We start from the raw sequence: 21585 nt of genomic DNA on the forward strand, positions 1-21585 counted from the left end.
CCTTTCAGATAAAATTCATTTAGTTCAACACACTCTGGGCTACAAATTAACATCATTATCACTTAGCTGAATGTATTCTTTAATATATTTTTAATAGTTCAAAGTTATCAGCCACGAATTAAAAACGCTCACTTTTTGAACAGTAGTTTTCCAAAAAAAGATTAATTTCTCAGCTTCAATATTTTTTCTGCTGTTACACTGTATAGTATAGTTACTTTTTATAGAGTATCAAAGGTGAGAGCTTACACTTTAAAAAATTACACTATTTAAACATTTTTTTAAATTTTTTTTAATTTTTCCATTTTGTGGCCTGCAATATCTTTGTTGGGGGACCAAATAAAAATCTGCAAATTTCACAGTTAATAGACCTTTATGATATCAGAAGTCAGTATAAATTTCAACTTTGAGATTCAACTGGAAGTTATGGGAAAAAGATAACAAACACGAGTCAAAAATACATTTTTGAACATCTGCAATATCTGGTAGGCTAATCAAATGAAGTATACCAGTTGCATAATATAACACACCACATTACACTAGCTAATGATTATTTGTCAAAACAATGCTGTGGCAATTGTTTCAGCAGGCTAACAATTGCATCTGCAATCCTATACAAGTCTGGTTCTTGTCGTCCCCCTTACACCAACAATTGTCTACACACACTTATTTAGCTAGAAGTTCTTGCAAGTGTGCAGTTGAAAAATGGTGTCTCAGTGTTCTGTTGGTGTTATTATTAATGAAGCATGTCATAAAAGTGTGTATGAAATGCATCATAAAGACATTACTTTAATCAAAGATTACAGTGAGGAAGAAAAAGTGTTGTTTTACTTACGAGTCAGCCCAGAGATCAAATCAACATGCAAGTACCATGAAATTAAATACTTAAAAAAATTTCATCACCTTTTTGGTCAGTCTTGCATGGACTCTTGAGAAACCTAAGAAACCTATAACAAAAGGTCTGCGAGAAATAACATTTGATCATCATTCTAAAAATAAAAGCCCTTTTGTCAATCTCATACCAGGAAAATCATTGTGTCCAACTAAGATATTTGTAATTCACAAGAGACAGAATAGTGAAACTGCAGATACAGAATTTTGTGACTTATCAGCAACCATTAAAAAAGTAGATACTGCTTGTGAAATCCTGGGTATATCGCCTGCAACTGAAATCAGAAAACTAAGTCAAGATAAAAGACCAAGTGCCTTGAATACAAAAATTGAGAAAGTAGCAGTTACATTCAAAAAGAATTTGGAAGTTTCATTTCAAAATACAAATTGTACTAAAACAGATGCAAGTTCTGAAACTTCACCAACCGAATACGATGATCAGATAGAAAAACTAAAAACTAAATGCAATACTTCAAACAAAGAAGATAAAATTATCAGTTTACTGCCAAATTCTTGAAGTCAAACAAAAGTTAGTGACGAATTTAATGTGTCACAATGTCTTGTTAAGTTAACAAGGCAATTAGTAAAAGAACAGAGAATTTTACCAGCATTACAAAAAGAAAAGGTGCATCTACTTTGGTAGATGGAAACACAATCAATAAAGTTATTAAGTATTACGACGGATGACAATAACAGTCATTTGATGTCTGGCAAAAAAAGACCGTGTTTCTGTGAAAGAAAATGGTTCTAAGATTCAAAGACAAAAAAGGTTAATATTGTGTAACTTAAATGAATTATTCACTGAATTTAAAAAAGAAAAACCTGACATTAAAATTAGAAGATCAAAATTTTGCGAGTTGAGACCAAGATGGTGTATTGTTGCAGGAGCATCTGGCACCCATAATGTTTGTGTTTTTATCATCAGAATCTAAAGTTGATGATAGATGGGGCCAATCTTAGAGTTGACTATAAAGACCTTTTGGAAGTTATGGTATGCAATATTGACAGTTACAATTGTATGATCATGGGAAAATGAGAAGATTGTCCAGGCAAACAAGCCTTACTTGACATGTTTGAAGAATCCGAAGAAGACGATTTGATGCCTGACAATATGAAATACATGCAATGAGTCACACAAGACAGAACTGAAATGGTGACAGTCATAAAATCACGAGAAGAGTTTTCTGAAGTGTTTGTGGCTAACCTCGAAAATCTGAATGCATCATTTTATTGCACAAGCTCAAAGTAAATTTTTGAAAGACAAAAAGTGAACCTTGGCAGCTGATGAATGCTTAGTTCTTGCTGACTTTTTGGAAAATTATTCCTTTGTTGTTCAAGATGAAGTACAAGGGCACCACTGGGTAAACATTTGTATTCTACTATAAAGATGAAGATAAACTAATGAGCCACAGCTTTTGTGTCATAAGTGACTACCTTGAACACAACACTACAGCAGTGCACATTTTTTCAATTAAAATTAACAAACTACATTAAACAGCACCACCATAAAAAAAAATATTAAAAAAAATAAACTGATTTACTTTTTGGATGGGGCAGCAAGTCAATATGAAAACAAGAAAAAAATGATTAACATCTCCTTTCATAAAGAAGATTTTGGGTTTAATGTAGAATGGCACTTTTTCGCTTCATGCAATAGGAAGAATGCTTGTGATGGTGTTGGTGGTACAACAAAGCAAGCTGTCACAAAAGCAAGTCTGCAGCGGACCGATGACAATCATAACACCTCAAGAAATGTTTGAATTCTGTAAAAAACACATCAAAGTAATTACATATGTTTTTGTACAATGTGAGGAAATACAAGAAGTCTATGACAGTGTCTTGAAGGAAAGGTACAACACTTGTCAGAAGATTAAAGGCACTCGATCTTTTCATTGTTTTGTACCCCATTCACACAACTTATTGAAGTGTAAGATCACATCAACTTCACCTGACAGTGAAATTCATGTGTGGAAAACTTGTCCAACTGGTTCTTCAAAATAAAAAGGTAGTGGCTTGTGTTTACGATGAACAGTGGTGGATTGGCGAAGTTGATAATATTGACTGTCAGAAGCAAGATGTACATGTTGTATTTTACCACCCTCCAGGACCAAGGACATCTTTTAAAAAAATTGAGAAGGATCGAGTTTGGATGCCACTTAAAAATGTACTAAGGAAGCTGTCTCCCATGGAATTTACAACTGTGACTGGGCGAACTTATAATCTAACACCCAAACTGAATGAACAAATTTCTCAAATGTTCAATGAGCGCTGTACTACAAACAAATAACAAGAGAACAATATAATGTAATTAGTAGGCTTATTTTCAATTAAAAAAAGTAAGTAATTGTAGATATGATTAAATTATATACTATAATTGCTATATTTTATTCCATACACCTAGATATTGCAGATGTTAAAAAAACATATTTTTGAATCGTGTTTGTAATTTTTTCCATAACTTCCAGTTGAACCTCAAAGTTGAAATCTATACTGAAGTTTGATATCATAATGGTCTATTAACTGTGAAATTTTCAGATTTGTATCTGGTCCCCCAACAAAGATAATTGCAGGCCACAAAATGGAAAAATTAAAAAATTCATTTTTTAAAATAGTGTATTTTTTAAGTGTAGGCTGCTCACCATTGATACTCTATAAAAGTAACTATACTATACAGTGTAATAGCAGAAAAAATATTAAAGCTGAGAAATTAATCTTTCCTTGGAAAACTACTGTTCAAAAATTGAGTTTTATTTAAATTTGTGGCTGATAACTTTGAACTATTAAAAATATATTAAATAATACATTCAGCTAAGTGATAATGATGTTAATTTGTAGCCCAGAGTGTGTTGAACTAAATGCATTTTATCTGAAAGGCTTAGGACAATCCACTACAGAATAATTGTAAAAAATGTAGATGCTTGCAAATACGAAAAACACATACGGCCTCTAACAAATATGGATGCCATTTCAAAATAATAAACAATAAATGTTTTAAAAAAATATTTTTGTTACTACTAAACAATGGGGAATTCACTCAGAAATTATAAAATTTTTCTGAGATGGTCAAGCAACCAATTATTTTTTTCCTGGACCACTTGGTATGGATTTACCCACATGCCAAATCAGATGATTTTTCTTGATACACAATGTATTATGGGACAAAGCCAACATCTGATGTCCATAGGTTCAGTTGACCCAATGGCAGCATAGTCTACTACAGCTATTTGATTTGTCACCAACTGTATAGGCTGCCTACTCATCATCCAAGATTCCGGAAAATGGTCCATTCTCACAACTATTGAACTGCCATGGAATGTCTTTCTGTTAATCAAGCAATTCTTTTACACTTATGCTTCAATTCTAACACAATGTTGTCATGTCCACTGACCATAACCAGTTGGTGCTGCTTCAACATGAACACCATTTGCAATAATTTTTGTGATCTGCATTCTCAAACATCTATGCCTTCCTAGTAATGTATTCTTCACAACTACACGATACACTGTTGCTTTCAGGAATATGCAAGACCCCAGTGTAGTTTTATTTATTTATATTTAGAATGAGACACTTTACACTCTTATCTCATGGATTCTGGGAGGTATGTATTGTATTGTGAAATTGAAATGTGTGGTGCTAACATTATAAAGGCAAAAGAATACACCAAATGCCTCTTACAATTTGCATAGGTGCCTAAACCGAGCTACCTAAGACAAACACCAGAAAGCTACTTCCCACATCCCAACATTCTATCACATAAGCTATAAAAGTAAATTACAACTGTTGTAGGGTTAAAAGTTTTTCCAGCACATGCTCTAAAGCTCTGACCTTTCCACATGTTACCGATTTCTTATAACAATTGCAGACTTACTGAAAATATGTGAATTTTCTACGAGCAAAAACTTTTAGCCGAGTACACTTTATAGAAATGGTGTGGCAAGTTTCTCTGAAATACAGGATATGATGAATTCAACATTTTAAAATGGCAAAATGAGGCTGAATTTTAAATTTTGTCTAGCGTCCTTTGGAATACTTCAAAAGCTGCAGCCACTAGTAGTTGAAATTAAGCCTTTTGCCATCAAAGTGATCACTGGTAGAAGCATTATGGACTTCCAGTCTCTCACTAATGCTTATAACTGTCCCTTGTGTGCCATAACACAAACCAGTGCAACCTATCTCATAGCGTCCATAGGACAAAGAAAGAGAGAGAGAGAGAGAGAGAGAGAGAGAGAGAGAGAGAGAGAGAGAGAGAGAGAGAGAGAGAGAGAGAGGGGGGGGGGGGGGAGGGGTAAGAAGGCCTTGTTGGCCGAAAGCTCACTTTCTGACAGCTTTTTGTTGTCCCTCCCTGGGACTCAGCATCTCTGCTATATGGTGGGTAGCAACTATCCTTTTCATAATATTGTGATACTCAAGACAGCTATCATGCAGTAGCAACCTAAAGCCAAGACATCTTTTGGATTCAACTCTTCGTCTGGTACTTCATTTTATAATCCATAATGAAGACGGTGCACTCACTGCTGCAGAGAGAAAGTTTCATTCAGACATCTTTTACATGTTTACAAACAGTGGTTAAAACATGAAGGCAGTTTTACTGCAGTGTGACCTGAATACAGGTAAACATGGCAAATGGAAAACTGAGAATTCTCTGGTTCTTCCAACAGATGAAAGATCATTGTATAAGAGATGAGGATGTCTTGTGAATATTGATATTTTTATATTAATTTCTCATTTCTTTACCACAGAACTGACAGCCAGTTTGGATCCAGAATGAAATATTCACACTGCAGCAAAGTGTGCACTGGTATGACCTTCCTGGCAAATTAAAACTGTGTACCAGACCATGACTTGAACTCAGGACCTTTGTCTTACACTGGCAAGTGCTCTACTGACTGAGCTACCAAGGCATGACTCAACACCTGTCCTCACAGTTTTACTTCCACCAGTACCTCATCTCCTACCTTCTGGACTTCACAGAAATTCACCCTTGAAACTTGCAGAACTCACACATCTGGAAGAAAGGATGTATTGGACACATGGCTTAGCCACAGCCTGGAAGATGTTTCCAGAATAAAATTTTCACTCTGCAGTGAAGTGTGTGCCGATATGAAACTTACTGGTAAATTAAAACTGTGTGGCAGACCCAGACACAAACTGCGACATGTGCATTTTGCGGGCAAGTGTCTTCGCAATATCCTTTCTTCCAGGACTGCTAGCTCTGACAGTATTGCAGAAGAACTTCTGTGAAGTTTGGAAGGTAGGAAACTAGGTAGTGGCAGAAGGAAAGCTGTGAGGATGGGTTGTGAATCATCCCTTGATAGCTCAGTCTGAAGAGCACTTGCCTGCAAAAGGCGAAGGTCCTGAGTATGAGTCTCAGTCCGGCACACAGTTTTAATCGGCCAGGAAGTCTCAGCTAATTTGGATTTCATTATAATGTGACCAATCTATGCAGCAACCTCAAATTAGTCTGTAGCAAAATTATGTAGGGAATTTATCAATGATTGCAGCAAAATGAAAAGGGTGTTTCCTGAGGTGACAAACTACAGCTGCAGTGCTGAGTACACTCCACAGTCCTGTCTCATTGTTGAGCCAAACAAAACTGCCTTCAATCAGCACAGCACAGGAGTCACAATGTTACTGTTCAAACATTTATTAGTCTTTGTATTTTGCTGCCACCCTCAAACAATAATAAAAATATCAAATTACACCAGTATTTTTAATTGTCTTTATAATGAAACAGAGAGAGTCATATCTACACTTTTATTTTCTGTTTGTCCATATTCCATTGTTGACAGTGCAAGCCGATTATGAAACATAAAATTCACAGAATAAGGAAGATAATGTATTGTGCACGAATAAATACAGTGTCTAAGTTCAGTAGTTAATATTTTAGTAATTGAAATTTCACTACAGACAGGATCAAAATCTTGTATGAAGAGCTAACATGGTAGTGCATTGGCTTGTATCCAACTGAACTAAAAATTTCAATGACTGATAAAGAATATTGGTGCAGTTTGTACAAATGACAAGACAGTCCTTTAAACACCTAAACTGTAATGGTAGCAGCAATTTAACATTAAAAACATTTGAACTATTCATCAACAAAATACAGCACTGTAATGTACCTTGTTGGCTAGCAGCATGCACGGAATAGGGCTACCATCTGGAAGACTACACTTTGAGTCAACATCTCTCTTCCATTTGAGTGTATTTACAAAAGAATTTTTGTTTGTTAAATCAAACATTATAACACAGCCATCAGCATCTTTATAGTAAACTCTGGTCATCCATGTAAATCGCTCTTGCCCTGCAAAGCGAAAGAAAACATACTCAGCTTTGAAAAAAAAAAAAAAAAAAACACACACACACACACACACACACACACACAAAGATAATACAATAAAATAAAGTTAATGAAATATAATCCATGTTTAACTTAAAAATGAGAATGAATTAATTTACTTATACGCAGGCCAGAATAACAATGTTGTTTGCAGTGTAACTCAGTGAGCATGGAAGGGGCTGAATGGTGGTTGATCACTGTGATCTGGTTGTGGCAGCAACAACTGTGCTGTTTCATATTGAATATGGTTCCAAGCTGCCATTACTACCCAGAAATAAGCTAGCTTTCAAGGATTGTAGTAGGCTTACCTACATTCTGCACACTTTTGCAGACATTCTGTATAAAATAATCATGCCACACAGAGGAATGAAGTACACAATAAAGGATACATGTTACTTTGCCAGCCATAAGAATCACTTTTAATTAATTGTGGTAACCTGCACCAGAGCCATTAGAATGATATTACAACACCAATAAGAACAGAAGCTGCAAATAAGGCCATTCACTGGTTGGCTGTTGGCATAGTAACTGTCCTGCAAACATGGTGTTGATCACTTTGATATTCTGAATCCAGTAATAAGACATGAAATATTGGGTGATTATAATTAAAGTGCAGCTACTAACTGTTATTATCATATGGAAGCAAAACTGGGTACATATTCTAATGTGTTAATGTATAACTGATTTACGCCAGAAAAGAAATTAGTTCCAATTTTGGCCACCTGGAGCAAATCTGTCACTGTGAATGAAAGAAAGATACACAGAAATATTTCCATATGTCATGTATTAGGAAGGGATGTGCGAAGAAAAGTCAAACAAGTGAGAAATGCATAATGTTGATTTTATTATTAACCTTCACTTAACAGTTTGTGCAGTATGAGTACCAGAGATGACAACGAGATGCTCCACCTGGTGGCCAAAATTGAAGCTTTTTTTCCCCAGCATAAGTTAGTTCTGTATTAATGCATTGCAATAACTACTATGTTTCACTGTCATGTGATAATCACATTCCACACTAGACCTCCATAAGTACCTGCACTTTAATTACAACCATCTGGGACTATGGAAACATCAGTAGTATTTGGATATCAATTACATCCTGAAATAAGAATCTCTTCACATTATGGCACAAATTATACAAGATTTGAATGTGTTTTGGATATCATTCCAGATGGATTCTCAGAGCCCTGATTTTAACTGTGTTGGTTATTACACACGTATCTCTGAACTGTCACTAGATGATGAAATTTAAGATACGTCGTGAATACTGCTGGTCACAGAGACAATCATTACAAAGCATCACTTGTGTATAAGCATTGCCTTTCTTAATTATAGCTCCAGGAATATAAGTATATGTACCACTTGAAGACTTCACAGCTTCCCTGCTTATCACAGTTTAGTGCAAACTGGTCCTCATGACCAAATGATGCCAACCCACTTCCCCATTTCACAACCCTACAGATGCATTTCTCTTATATAATGCTGGACTATTCACTATCAACAGTATGATTCAATTACTAGCATCTTCCACACACTGCCATCCCCATGGCTTGCTTACAATATATATTTGCTTCAACTGTTCAAAACATATCTAAAGGTCTTTTAGTGATGCTGCACAGCAGTTCCACATTAACAAAATGCTAGACCCCTAAGTAAACTGCTCATCCAATGTCTCAAAGTTTATGAATTTTTATGAAACTTTGCACTGTAAGAACACATTTAAGGACACAAAGTAGTCTACACAAATAGTTCCTTAGTAACGTGAGCACTCATTTCTTCCTTCACACAATAACTGCCTGTATACACATGTAAAACCCCACTGGCTCTGCACTGTTCAATGCAGTCTCATGCGCACTCACTGACTAATCATTTTGATGTCGTGCTCTCCTTAGAATGTGATGAAAGTAATTTAAACGTTTTGTTTTCTTCTAATGTGGTATTGTGATTTTCACAAACCATAGCATGTGATGGCTTCATGGCATTTATGTTGATTTGTACGATATACTAGTCTTTTCATGTGACTGTATTAGCTGTTCAGATTTGCTTACACATATATAGGAAAGAACCGAGGGGAATAACAAAAGTCAAGGCAAATAGAGTTTAAGTTAAAACCAAAATTATATGGGCAAACTCTGATGCAGGTATATGCAACTGAAAACTCATTTATGACCTGGAAACCATTTGTGAATACTGCAGTGAATTTCCTGATACTACATAGATTCTATCACTTGCTAATACTGATTCTTACCAGCTATATCCCAAAGCTGAAGTTTTATTGTCTGTGTCTCAGACCACTTCAGAATTTTCAAAGCAAAGTCCACACCTACAGTCCCCTTGTAGTCTTTCTTATACGTATTTTGCACATAACGCTGCACAAATGATGTTTTCCCAACAGTTGGATCACCAATGATGATTACTTTAAACAGCTTCTCTGGCATATTAGGTAGTTCTGCAAACAAAAGATGACCAGCTTTGGTGTTAATTATTACAGATATAGCAGAAAAATACATTTATTGTACTTTTACAAATGGAAAATATTACACTGGAAGGAATCTAAGAAAATACAGAGAAAGTAAAGAGTGACTATCAAGATACCACCAAGCAACTTTAATAAGGAAATATGACGTCACCTTTGAGGGATACTAATAACAAAGTTCTGCTCTGGGCATGCAGATTCCGGCTGTGGAGAAATTTACATTAAAAACCAACTGAACTATCAACTTACCTTTCTCAGGTTCTCATATCATATAATACCGTACTTTCATCCCCTTTGTTTCCTTCCTTAAGCATCATTGCTCAATTTGTCTTGCTCTGTTGTTCTTAGTAAAAAAATATCCTTCCACTAGAGCATTATCTTTGTCAAGCTCCAAAAGTAAAAACTTTGGTAGGGCAGGGCATAATTCAGTTCAAATTTCTAAAAGCCACTTTAATTTGTATTGCAACTTTATTTGTCTTAAGAACACCTTTTTCTTTAATACTCTACTACCCTAAGTAACACACCAGTGCTGCAACTGACTTTTCCTTCCCACCCTATTCCAGCATGAAACATCATTAGGAATGGTTTAACACACCTACACACACACACACACACACACACACACACACACACACACACACACACACACACACACAGAGAGAGAGAGAGAGAGAGATTTCAGATGACAAGTTAATATATTTAATGGTGACATCTGTCTGTTCTAAGACTGGCCTCACCCACAGCTGCCACAACCTTTTTATTTTCAAATGGGAACACCCATTTTTATTGCAGAATCAGGTGCAGCGAGGGAGGGGAAAAAAAAAACACCTATGGTTTACTCAAAATATTTTTCTCCATTCATAGTAGGTTGTGCAGTAATCAACAAAATTCAATTCTCCTGGTTTTTGTAATTAAGAACCAACACATTTAACTCTAAATTACATTTTCAATAAAAAATGTACAGTTTTTCATTCTAAATAGTTGATATCATCGTTAAAAATTTAATTTAGTTTTGCAAATTTGATTGCACAGTAAAGCTTTTATGCTTAGCTCCTCCTTAATGTAACATAGTTTTCTGTTTCGTTCGTGGTTGATTTCGATAAGCCTCCACACCACCGGGATGCTCGCTTTTGTTGACTCTCCTTGAATCTCACCATGGGGGTGATTGGTTTTATTGTGGTTTCCTATCCACCTGCCTTAACTCTCATGTCTATTACAGTGCCATCTGCTACGAATGGAAAAATTGTTTTGGATAAACCCTAGGTATTTTTTGGTGTATAATCTTGAATCTTCAATTAAAAAGGAGGGGCTCCCATTTGAAAATAAAAAGTTGACCCGCATGGGGGGTTGGGGTGGCCATTTTTAACGTAGACAAATGTCCACTTTGAAAATATTAACTTTTCATCTTGAACATTTTTTTTCCATATTATGTGTATTTTTTTTTAGATATTTAGTTGTTCCACATTAAAACAAATGCCCTCTATGTACACCATATTACACACAAAACTGTACTGATTAGTTTTCCATCATTAACACCTCTATGTCCAGTTGGATCAAACCCTTAACATTTATGCATTTCTACCTTTTTAGCACACTAGAACAAACATTTCACCTTAACACTTGGGAAAGATTACCTCCAATAAAAGATTTGAATTCAGCTGACTATAACCTTTTGTTTTCCATTTCTTGCTAGTAAGTAGTAAGGCTGGAGGCGGGGAGCACTATATTAGAAAATGTCCATTCTGAGGTTTTCTAAGCACCAGTATTATTTCACTTACATCAGTAACCAGAAGGTAATACCTTTTGTTGTATTACTGGGACAAGGGAATTTTAGCCCATGATTTTTCTTCCATTAACCTTTCTCGCCTATTTCAGTGTCTTCAAGAACAGATACAAACGCACCTAATAGAGTGGTGAAATGTTCGTGTGTAAAAGAACAACTGCCACATATTTCCTCTACTCATAACAGCAAGTAAAATCAGCATAAGAGATCTGCTCAGAGAGATCTGGCCTATTTCCTCCTGTAACAACATTGTGTAGATCCAGCTCTTTGACAATGTTACCTAGCAGATTACACAGACATAACAACAAAATGTTGCACACACTTTGCAGAAACATTTAACTATTCAAAAGGGCCTTACATGAAAGAGCTGGTTTTATAATACATGATCATATACCAGGTGAGTAAATACGGTTGCTCAAGCAGCAATCATTAACTACGTATTTAATTACAGCTTCAATTCTATCAAACTCACAGTTGATCAATTCCGTAACTTTTGCTGTATATCCCTAAATACTTACTCTGACCTTACCTTCACCACTGCACTTCATTATATCCAAACAGCTTATACTACCCTTCTTGATTCGCATAAAATGTCAAATCTCAAAGAAATCCTTCTTTATGAGAATTAAACTATCATGGAACTAGTGTCCTTTAAGACATTTTTTATAATTTCCATGTGAAAATTGTGAATGTAAAACATCAATATCTCAATGACTGGTCTTGATGCAAGCTGTGCATGGAGATTACACTATTTGTTCAAGTGTGTAAAATCATCACGGCAACACACTTTTATATCTTTTTGCCTTTCTGACTGTTCTTCTTCATGAAATGCATAGTTTTACAATTCTGAACATTTAAACCAAGTTGCCAAACTTTGCACCACTTTGAAATGTTATCTAGATCTGACTGGATATTTATATAGGTTCATTCAGACAGTACTCCACTATAGATAATTGTGTCATCTGCATAAAGTCTGAGGTTACGATTAATATTATCACAAGATCATTAATATAAAATACGAACAAGGGTCCAAATAACTTCTATGGAGCACAGCTGAAGTTACTTCTATCTGATCATTATCCAAGATAATATTCTGTGTCCTTCATACCAAAAAATCCCAATCCAGTCACAAATGTTGCTTGATACCCCATATTATCATACTTTTGACAATAAGCATAGATGTACTACTTAGTCAAATGCTTTTCAGAGCTTTTCAAAGCTTTCAGTATGTTACGTGAGAAAAGTGCAATTTGGGTTTCACATGATTGGTGTTTGTGGAATCCCAGCTGGTTGGCATGGAGGGGACGTCATTCTGTTCAAGACACCTCATTATGTTTGAGCTCAGAATGTTTTCTAATATTCTACAGCAAATTGATGTCAAGGATACTGTATGGTAGTTTTCTGAATCACTTCTACTATCCTCCTTGTAAATGGTTGTGATGTGTGCTTGCTTGCTTCCAACTACTGGACCTGGTTTTTTGTTTGACAGCTCTGCTATAGATTACAGTTAGAAGACAGGCTAACTCAGCCACAAATTCAATACAGAATTTGATAAGGATTCTACTGGGACCCGGAACTTTTTCCCAATTTTAACACCACTGACATTAAAACTTTTCAGCGGTACAAGGATTAAATTGAGGCCATCCTCCTGGATTTTCCTTTTTGAAGGAACATTTGAAAATGGAGTTAAGCATTTCAGCTTTTGCTTTTCTACCATCATTTCCAATTTGTCTCATTCGTGAGTGACTGGACACCAACTTTGGTGCCACTAACAGCCTTTACATATGACCAGAATTTCTTTGTTTTGTGAAAGATCATTTGGCAGTATTTTGCTATGGTAATCACTGAAGGCTTCGTGCATTGCTCTCTTGACAGCCAAATGCATTTTATTCAGTATCTCGCAATCTATAGCCCTAGGCTTTGTTTTACACCTACTATGCAGTAACATTTGTTCCTTTAGAAGTATCTTTACAGTGACTTTATTCCTTGGAGGTTCCCTCCCATTATGAACTGTTCTACTAGGTATGTATCTATCCAGTGCATGGTCAACTGTTCTTTTAAACTTGAGTCACAGTTCATCTACATGTTCCTGTCCTGTGTCAAGTTTGAAGTTCCTCATCAACATGGGACATGACTGCTTTTTTTTATCTCATTTACTGACCATGTGTATCTTTCCACTTGTTTTCAGTTGTCCTTTGTACTTTGGTAATCATTGTTGCCACAACTGCATTGTGGCGGTTTCGATGTTGACCTCTGCAAAGAGGTCAGATCTATTTGTTGCCATTAGATTTCATATATTGCCACATGAGAGGGGTTCAGAACTGTCTGCTATAGGTACTTTTCAGAGAAGCATTTAGTAATTTTCACAGAATGTCTTGTCAGACCCACAACTGACAAAACTGTAATATTCCCCAATGGATTGTTAGATGATTAATGTATCCACTGATTACTACTGTACGACTGCAGAACTTATATACAACTGACCTGTGGTTTTCTCTAAAGTTTTTGATTACATCAGGAGGTAAGTCTGGTGGGTGATAGAAGGATCCAGTTACCATTTTATGCCACCCCCTGATAATGAGTTTTCCACAGTTAATCTCACCGTCAGCTTCAATTTCTATCTCAGCAGACCTGGTTTTTTTTTTTTTTCTCCTTTTTTTCTGTCTACTGCAACAAATAAAACATCTCCATTTCCCATTAGCCTATCCTTTCAATAAAAACTTAAATTTCCTCCCTAAATCTCACAGTTATCCATTTCAGGTTTCAACCACTTCTCTTGCCTAGCATTATGTGAACTACACTGCTTTCCAGGAGCACTACAAACACACTTTTACATTAGACCAGAATATCAAATCCAGCTATTACTTACCAGAAATGTATAGCAATAATGGAAATTCCTGGGTGGAAAAATACGTAAAGTGAGGAAAAGGCAACCACTTACCTAGAGATGACTGATACTTGCCGCACAGAAATGTGTAATAGAAATCACTTCACACTAGCTTTTGAGCTCTTGCTCTTTTTCTAGTTAGAGTACACAGGTCACATAACAAGCAGTATATGCAAACTTGTGTACTCTTTGCTAGGAAAAGAGCAAGAGCTCAGAAGCTAGTGTAACTGCTTTCTGTTACCTGTTTCTGTGCAACACACCAGTCCTATATAGGTCAATGGTTGCCTTGCCCTCATTTTACACATATTTTCATTAATTGGAACTATATAGTTTAAAACAATTTACTGAATAGCTCTGAGAAACATCTCTCCATTTATTTCTCAAAACCTATAAATATACTGAAAAATTGCTATACAACTAGTAAATTTCACTTGGGGAAGAGTGTAAACATTACCAAACAATTACATTTGGCTTCATTTCTAAGAAAATTTCGAAGTGGAATATCATTCTTAGACACCCTTATGCAATACTAGCAACTATTACTGACAGATTCTTTATTCATTGCTTAGGCCATACCAGTACAAAATTGCACAGCTAATGAGGTTACTATTTTTTTATTACAACAACATTAGTACTATTTATTAAAATAAATTAAACACACAAATTACAACAGAAATGAAAATATATAGCCCTGTTGATTACACCATTCATATCCTTAATGGTTACACATTAATACACACAGACAAACAAACAAAACACATGCATTTCAAACATTATAGGTATGTTTCTAGAACTTCTTTACAGTGTAAAACTGATGTCCTTTTTTTTAGCTTAGATTTCATTTTTATTGTCAAGGGATGCTGGAAGGTAACTGTATATTTCGACCCCAATGTACATTACGAACCAAGGCAAACTAGGTTTTTGTATAGGGACACACAATGAGTTATTAGTCTTTAATTTTGAGTGTGCTAGTGTCTCATCCTCCCTCCCTCCTCCTCCTCCCAAATACTGATGGTAGTGACACACATATGTAGCGTAGCTCAAGATTAATGTTCATTCCTCATTTATCATGCTATCCACAATAATGCAGTGCAACCTAACTTCATAAAAGCTGTAAACCAACAACAGAAAAATTTCAACGATGGGTGGCACGGCAGACGGATGCGCACTGGCACTATGTATTTTCCAGGAACTTTTTTCTTGTGACATTATATTTGAAGTCACTGAACTGTAAAGCTATGCCCAAAAACAAATATAACGAATTATTTACATTTAGTATCAAATTTAAATCTGTAATGAAATGGTAATTGTGTGTGACAGAGAGAGAGAACACAATGCAATGTCCTTACAGTTGAGAAAGACTGAAAAAAAGGGATGAAACTACTGTAATGGCTCTGAGCACTATGGGACTCAACTGCTGTGGTCATAAGTCCCCTAGAACTTAGAACTACTTAAACCTAACTAACCTAAGGACAGCACACAACACCCAGCCATCACGAGGCAGAGAAAATCCCTGACCCCGCCGGGAATCGAACCCGGGAACCCGGGCGTGGGAAGCGAGAACGCTACCGCACGACCACAAGATGCGGGCAAACTACTGTAAATATTAGAAATTGTTAACTATATGGCAGATAAATCTACTCAGTTCTTTGCATTGAAGTTGCACATGTAAATAAACTTTCCATTTATACTTTTTTAACTTCTGCATTACATACTAGTTTGGTCTGTGCTGTGGTTAATGTATTTGCAGTTGGGACAATGAATTGTCACCAAACATGCTAAAAACTGATTCACAATTTAAAAGTTGCTGAAGAAATCCATGAAAGTTTCTAGTTTTTAATCATCAGTATGTTTCTGCTTAATATCAACACACAATTTAGTGTAACCATAATATCATTTAACATTTGTGTGCAGTAACTGACTTGCACCATTACCTACAACTCTCTAAATCTTTTTGGGTTAAGAATCCAATATGAAAACTCATGATGCAAGTGTTCAGCTTATGTTCTCCTAGTGTATAATGGATTTCAGATAGGGATTGAGACTCAGTCTTCTCTTCATGCAATTTCACCACATATTTTGTTTCAACAGCTTTAATACTGGTACTTTAACCAGACAAGCCTGTCACATCTTGTCTTTATCAAGAGTAATATTCTGCAGCAACATTTTTGCACATTAACAGATTTAGAAATAAAAGCTGAACACTGTTTACCATTAGGAACCTTCAATCCTTATGTCTTCGTGATCTCTTACCATTATCAAACACATATGTAAATAATGCAGATTTTCGTATCAAAAAAGCACAGTAGAAGTAAATCTAACAGGCAACATTACAGTCAGTCAAATGGGATTAACATAAAATTCTTACCAGCATGAACAAGTAACCCAATTATGTTACTGCATTTGGTTCTGAATACTGCAGAAGAGTTGAAAAGGCAAGGGTACAGTATGTTACTAATTACTTTTAACATTTATTGTCAACATAGAGTTTACAATGGGGGGGGGGGGATTATCTCTTTACAGAGCATTAACATACAAACAATTTTAGTGGAGACTCTAGAAAACTAATTATCAATAAGGAACACCTGTTCGAAACTTATGGAATTTCCTACATGTTGTGAGGACATCTTAGCAACATGAAAAACACACAAATAACTCCAAGTTCTGAGAAATATAACTGGTTATTGGTATGAATAGGGACCTAATCAAAATGCCATCAGTGGTGGTGTTATCAATGTACTACACATATATTAAAAAATAAAAATCAATGTAAGTTCTCATGGTATGGCAATTTGAGGGTTGAAAGTGCAAGACATGAAGAAGTAGCATTCTGAATGCTTTCAAACCACATATGACGCTAAAGTGTAATCTGCAATAAACAATATCGCCTGACATTCTCTAAAGAAAATTTGAGGCCAGAGGCAAAGTTAGATACAGTTTGCTGGAAGAGAAAATTAACCCTCGAGATAACTGGGCTACTACATGCGCTTTCTACATGCATATAATATAAGCATGCTTTATATTTTATAGGTAGACAACAAAATTGCAAGATATTATTTACAAGCTCATGGTCTGACTGCCGGATAATTTGGGGAGTAAACATCACTTCTCTCGTCGGTCCAAAATCGTATTAAGTGTCGCTGCAATTTTTTCCTTTTACGTCAGTTCACATGACAGCACTAAATAACGTACATAGTGAACCGGACCTACTTTATTTCAAACGCAGTTGAAAAATGTTAACATTAAAGTTAATTGAAAAACGTATATTCTTTTTTGTCACCTTATACAGATTTACTGGATAAAAATTAACTATTCTAAATTCCCTGGTTTTCACCACGGATATCAATTTACAAACATAGTTACAAACTACTACGTTCAAGTTTCTTCAATTTGATTCTTAAGAAGACATTCATTATAAAAATGTACAGCAATTGCTTCACACACTCAACAGACGATTCTAAACTGTTTCGTACCAAACATCTTTTAAATGACAAGCGTCTCCCGTAGCTGTCAAATATGCTCCTCCAGGAGGCATCGTGACAAATGAGAAACGAACAGCACAAAGTCTACACATTAACTTCTCACCCATGTATCCCTTCATATTGGAATCCTCGAGTCTGAACCGCAGTCACCTAATATTAACTTCGTTTAAAAGAGTATCTCTCATCAATTATCACGTTCGATTCACAGCTCCCACTACATAACTTCCCCGCCATAATTTATATATGGAGATATTCTCTTTGATCCACAAGTACCAACATAGTGTAGGAAATGTGTAAATAAGGTATATGTGTGGTTTTTTTTTGTGGTGTGGTAATTCTGTTTCCTTTCACTAGATCAGATCTCTTGTGCGTTACTCTGCAGCTGTCGGAAAAGTAAAAGTTAGATGGACGTCATTAACACGCAGACATACTTGGTTCGTACAGACTCACATAAGCTAAAGCAAGAGATGCGAAAACCGTGGAAAATTATAGGTCACATTTACTACTACTGTTCTCAACAGAAATAGTACAAACTATTATGAAAATCAGATCAAGCGATATCTGGCAATCAACTGCACGCGTGTTTTGGAAAAATGAGATTCAAATTCCCGTCCGGCTATAATGATATAAATTTTGCAAAGTTTCTCAAAACTAGTTAAGGTGAACGCTAGGTTGGTTCCTGTAAAAATGGCATGACAGTAAAATGTATCTTCTTCCACATATTCTTGCATACCTGCTCAAACACCATGATGTCGATATTTAATCTACTTGTCTCAGGTGCTGTATAATAAATTAATGTAAGATATAGGTAGATAAATACTGATGTCTTCGTAGCGTTCAGGTTGATTTAAGGCTTGAGAAAGCATACAATCTGCGATGAAACATTATGTAACAGATATATTTCGGCAGCTGTATTGCAGCAGCTAAAAGTGTGGAGATTTTAAAATACCGATACCGTACCGGTAATTATATGATCTCTAAGTAAAGGACACTTAATTCAATTGATGAGCCGCGCGTGGTAGTCACGAGGTCATGGGGCGCCTTGCCACGGGTCGCGCGGCTCCCTCCGTCAGAGGTTCGAGTCCTCCCTTAGGCATGGGTGTGTGTGTTGTCCTAAGCGTAACTTAGTTTAAGTTAGATTAAGTAGTTTGTAAGCCTAGGGACCGATGACCTCAGCAGTTTGGTCCCATAGTACTTACGACAAATTTCCATTTTTTTTCAGTTGATGTGTGATTCTCGTTACTGTACTTATTAATGCACTCATTTGCGTAACGATTCCCTGCATGTTCCTGAGACTGATAATATTACTGTTTAGGAAGTCTGTCTGGACGATGTCAATGTCAGGAAGCCAGGCCACCTCTGCTGGAAGATACTTGGGAATTTGGAGCATTCAGTTAATGGCAACCTAACAGGCCTCTGGAGTTCCCTCACAATTCGCTTGTTAAAATGTCCTAGTGTTTAGTAGGTACATCCATTTGTGGTGGCAATAAATAGTGCCGTCTACGACTGAACGCTGTTTTCTTGCAGCGACCGAATCTTTAAACAGAACCAGCAGGACCACTCAGTGTCAGCCTGCCATGCTATCCGTGACTAGGCCCTGGTGATCTCACATAGATGCCACAGTGCAGCTCATAGTTGTGCACCTACTCCACAAACCTACCCCCCTCCCCCCTCCTCCCGCCACATAACCATTAAGTCCACATTGTGCCCTTAGCTCGGCGAGACGTACCACACACTGCTGCGGCCAGTATTGGCGTACGCCGCTGTAGCGTGGAGAAATGTTGCAGTCACGCACATATAGGCATCCGGTTGGTTCAGAACAGGCCAAAGAAGGGTACCCTACACCTGCCCAAGGGGTTCCCTCACAAACGCTCTTCACGAGTGCACTTTCTTTGTCACTTTCGCCACACAATCAGATCATTCTACAAGAAGGCCTGACATCCTTACGATCCAAACATTTGTGTCCTACAGACCGTACTGCGAAAGAAGAACACTGACAGCTGTAGTGGGCTCGGGGCAGCACGCCTCAGTGTTGCCACAGTTCTACAGACAACTGATGTTTTCATTAACGTAGCTTCGGTACAGCCAGCAGCTTTTCGCACGTCGCATTTGAACATTAGCAACAAAGTGGCCAACAATCGGAGCCCTTAGGAGGCAAAGAAATGTGGCCACTAGATGGCCAGTTGTGTAATGTCTAAGTACTCTTAGGTTTCGATTTGCGTTTTTAGTGCAGTGTATGGCTGGACTGGACTTGCCCCAAATTCAACACTCACAAGTTTACGTACACTGAAGAGCCAAAGAAACTGGTACACCTGCCCAATATCGTGTAGGGCCCCCGCGAGCATGCAGAAGTGCAGCAACACGACGCGGCATGGACTCGACTAATCTCTGAAGTAGTGCTGGACGGAACTGACATCATGAATCCTGCAGGGCTGTCCATAAATCCGTACGAGTAGGAGGAGCTGGAGATCTCTTCAGAAGAGCACATTGCAAGACATCCCAGATATACTCAATAATGTTCATGTCTGGGGAGTCTGGTGGCCATGCGGAAGTGTTTAAACTCAGAAGAGTGTTCCTGGACCTACTCTGTTGCAATTATAGACGTGTGGGGTGTCGCATTGTCCTGCTGGAATTGCCCAAGTCCGTCGTAAGGCACAATGGACATGAATGGATGCAGGTGATCAGACAGGATGGTTACGTACGTGTCACCTGTCGCAGTCGTATATAGACGTATCAGGGGTCCCATATGACTCCAAATGCACACACCCCACACATTTATAGAGTCTCCACCAGCTTGAGCAGTCCCCTGCTGACATGCAGGGTCCATGGATTCATGAGGTTGTTTCCATACCTATACAAGCCCATCTGCTCAATACAATTTGAAACGAGACTCGTCCGACCAGGCAACATGTTTCTTGTCATCAACAGTCTAATGTCGGTGTTGACGGGCCTAGGCGGGGCGTAAAGCTCCGTGTTGTGAGGTCATCAAGGGTACACGAGTGGGCTTTCGGCTCAGAAAGCCCATATCGATGATGTTTCGTTGAATGGTTCGTACGCTGTCACTTGTTGATAGCCCAGTATTGAAATTTGTAGCAATTTGCGGAAGGGTTGCACTTCTGTCACGCTGAACGATTCTCTTCAGTCGTCGTTGATCCCGTTCTTACAGGATCTTTTTCGGGCTGCAGCGATGTCGGAGATTTGATGTTTTAGCGGACTGCTGATATTTACGGCACACTCGTGAAATGGTCATACGGGAAAATCCCCACTTCATCGCTACCTCGGAGATGCTGTGTCCCACCGCTCGTGTGTCGACTATAACACTACGTTCAGACTCACTTAAAACTTGATGACCTGCCACTGTAGGGGCAGTAAACGATCTAACAACTACGCCAGACACTTTTGTCTTATATAGACGTATACTATCTCTGTATTTGGGTACACATGCCTACACCAGTTTCTTTGGCGCTTCAGTCAATCATGATTTATAGTGTTAAGTGTATAGCTAGATTTGCTCCATGTGGGAGGATACTTAGGTTTAGTTATTGTGTTTTTCTAGCGTGGCATCAATGAGAACAATTGGAGACTGCCAGGACTGTGAAGAGATAGGTTTGTTATGTACTTTCTTCCCTTCTACTACGACAACATTCCGTGGCGAGAGCGAAAAGTCTACTCGCCTGCGACATAGGTGAATTTTATGTTTACAAACAGAACTGAAAGGTTGATTAAAGTAAT

General features: G+C 37.2%; 1 protein-coding gene across 10 annotated transcripts in view; it reads right to left on the minus strand.

Moving 5' to 3' along the window:
• LOC126183569 (ras-related protein Rab-7L1-like) overlaps positions 1–21585 on the minus strand; it is a 163902-nt gene that overhangs the window by 14615 nt on the left and 127702 nt on the right. For 7 of the 10 annotated variants that reach the window (XM_049925651.1, XM_049925652.1, XM_049925650.1 and 4 more), the window contains 2 exons: positions 9474–9674; positions 7008–7189 (listed from right to left, as the gene is read on the minus strand). In XM_049925651.1, the coding sequence (XP_049781608.1) occupies positions 7008–7189; positions 9474–9674 (383 nt within the window). Of the gene's footprint in view, positions 1–7007; positions 7190–9473; positions 9675–16739; positions 16858–17844; positions 18106–21585 lie in introns of those variants that run through there. The other 3 variants (XM_049925659.1, XM_049925660.1, XM_049925655.1) reach the window with 3 other exon arrangements.

The sequence above is a fragment of the Schistocerca cancellata genome, chromosome 4 (genome assembly GCF_023864275.1).
Source record: "Schistocerca cancellata isolate TAMUIC-IGC-003103 chromosome 4, iqSchCanc2.1, whole genome shotgun sequence".
Lineage (NCBI taxonomy): Eukaryota > Metazoa > Arthropoda > Insecta > Orthoptera > Acrididae > Schistocerca > Schistocerca cancellata.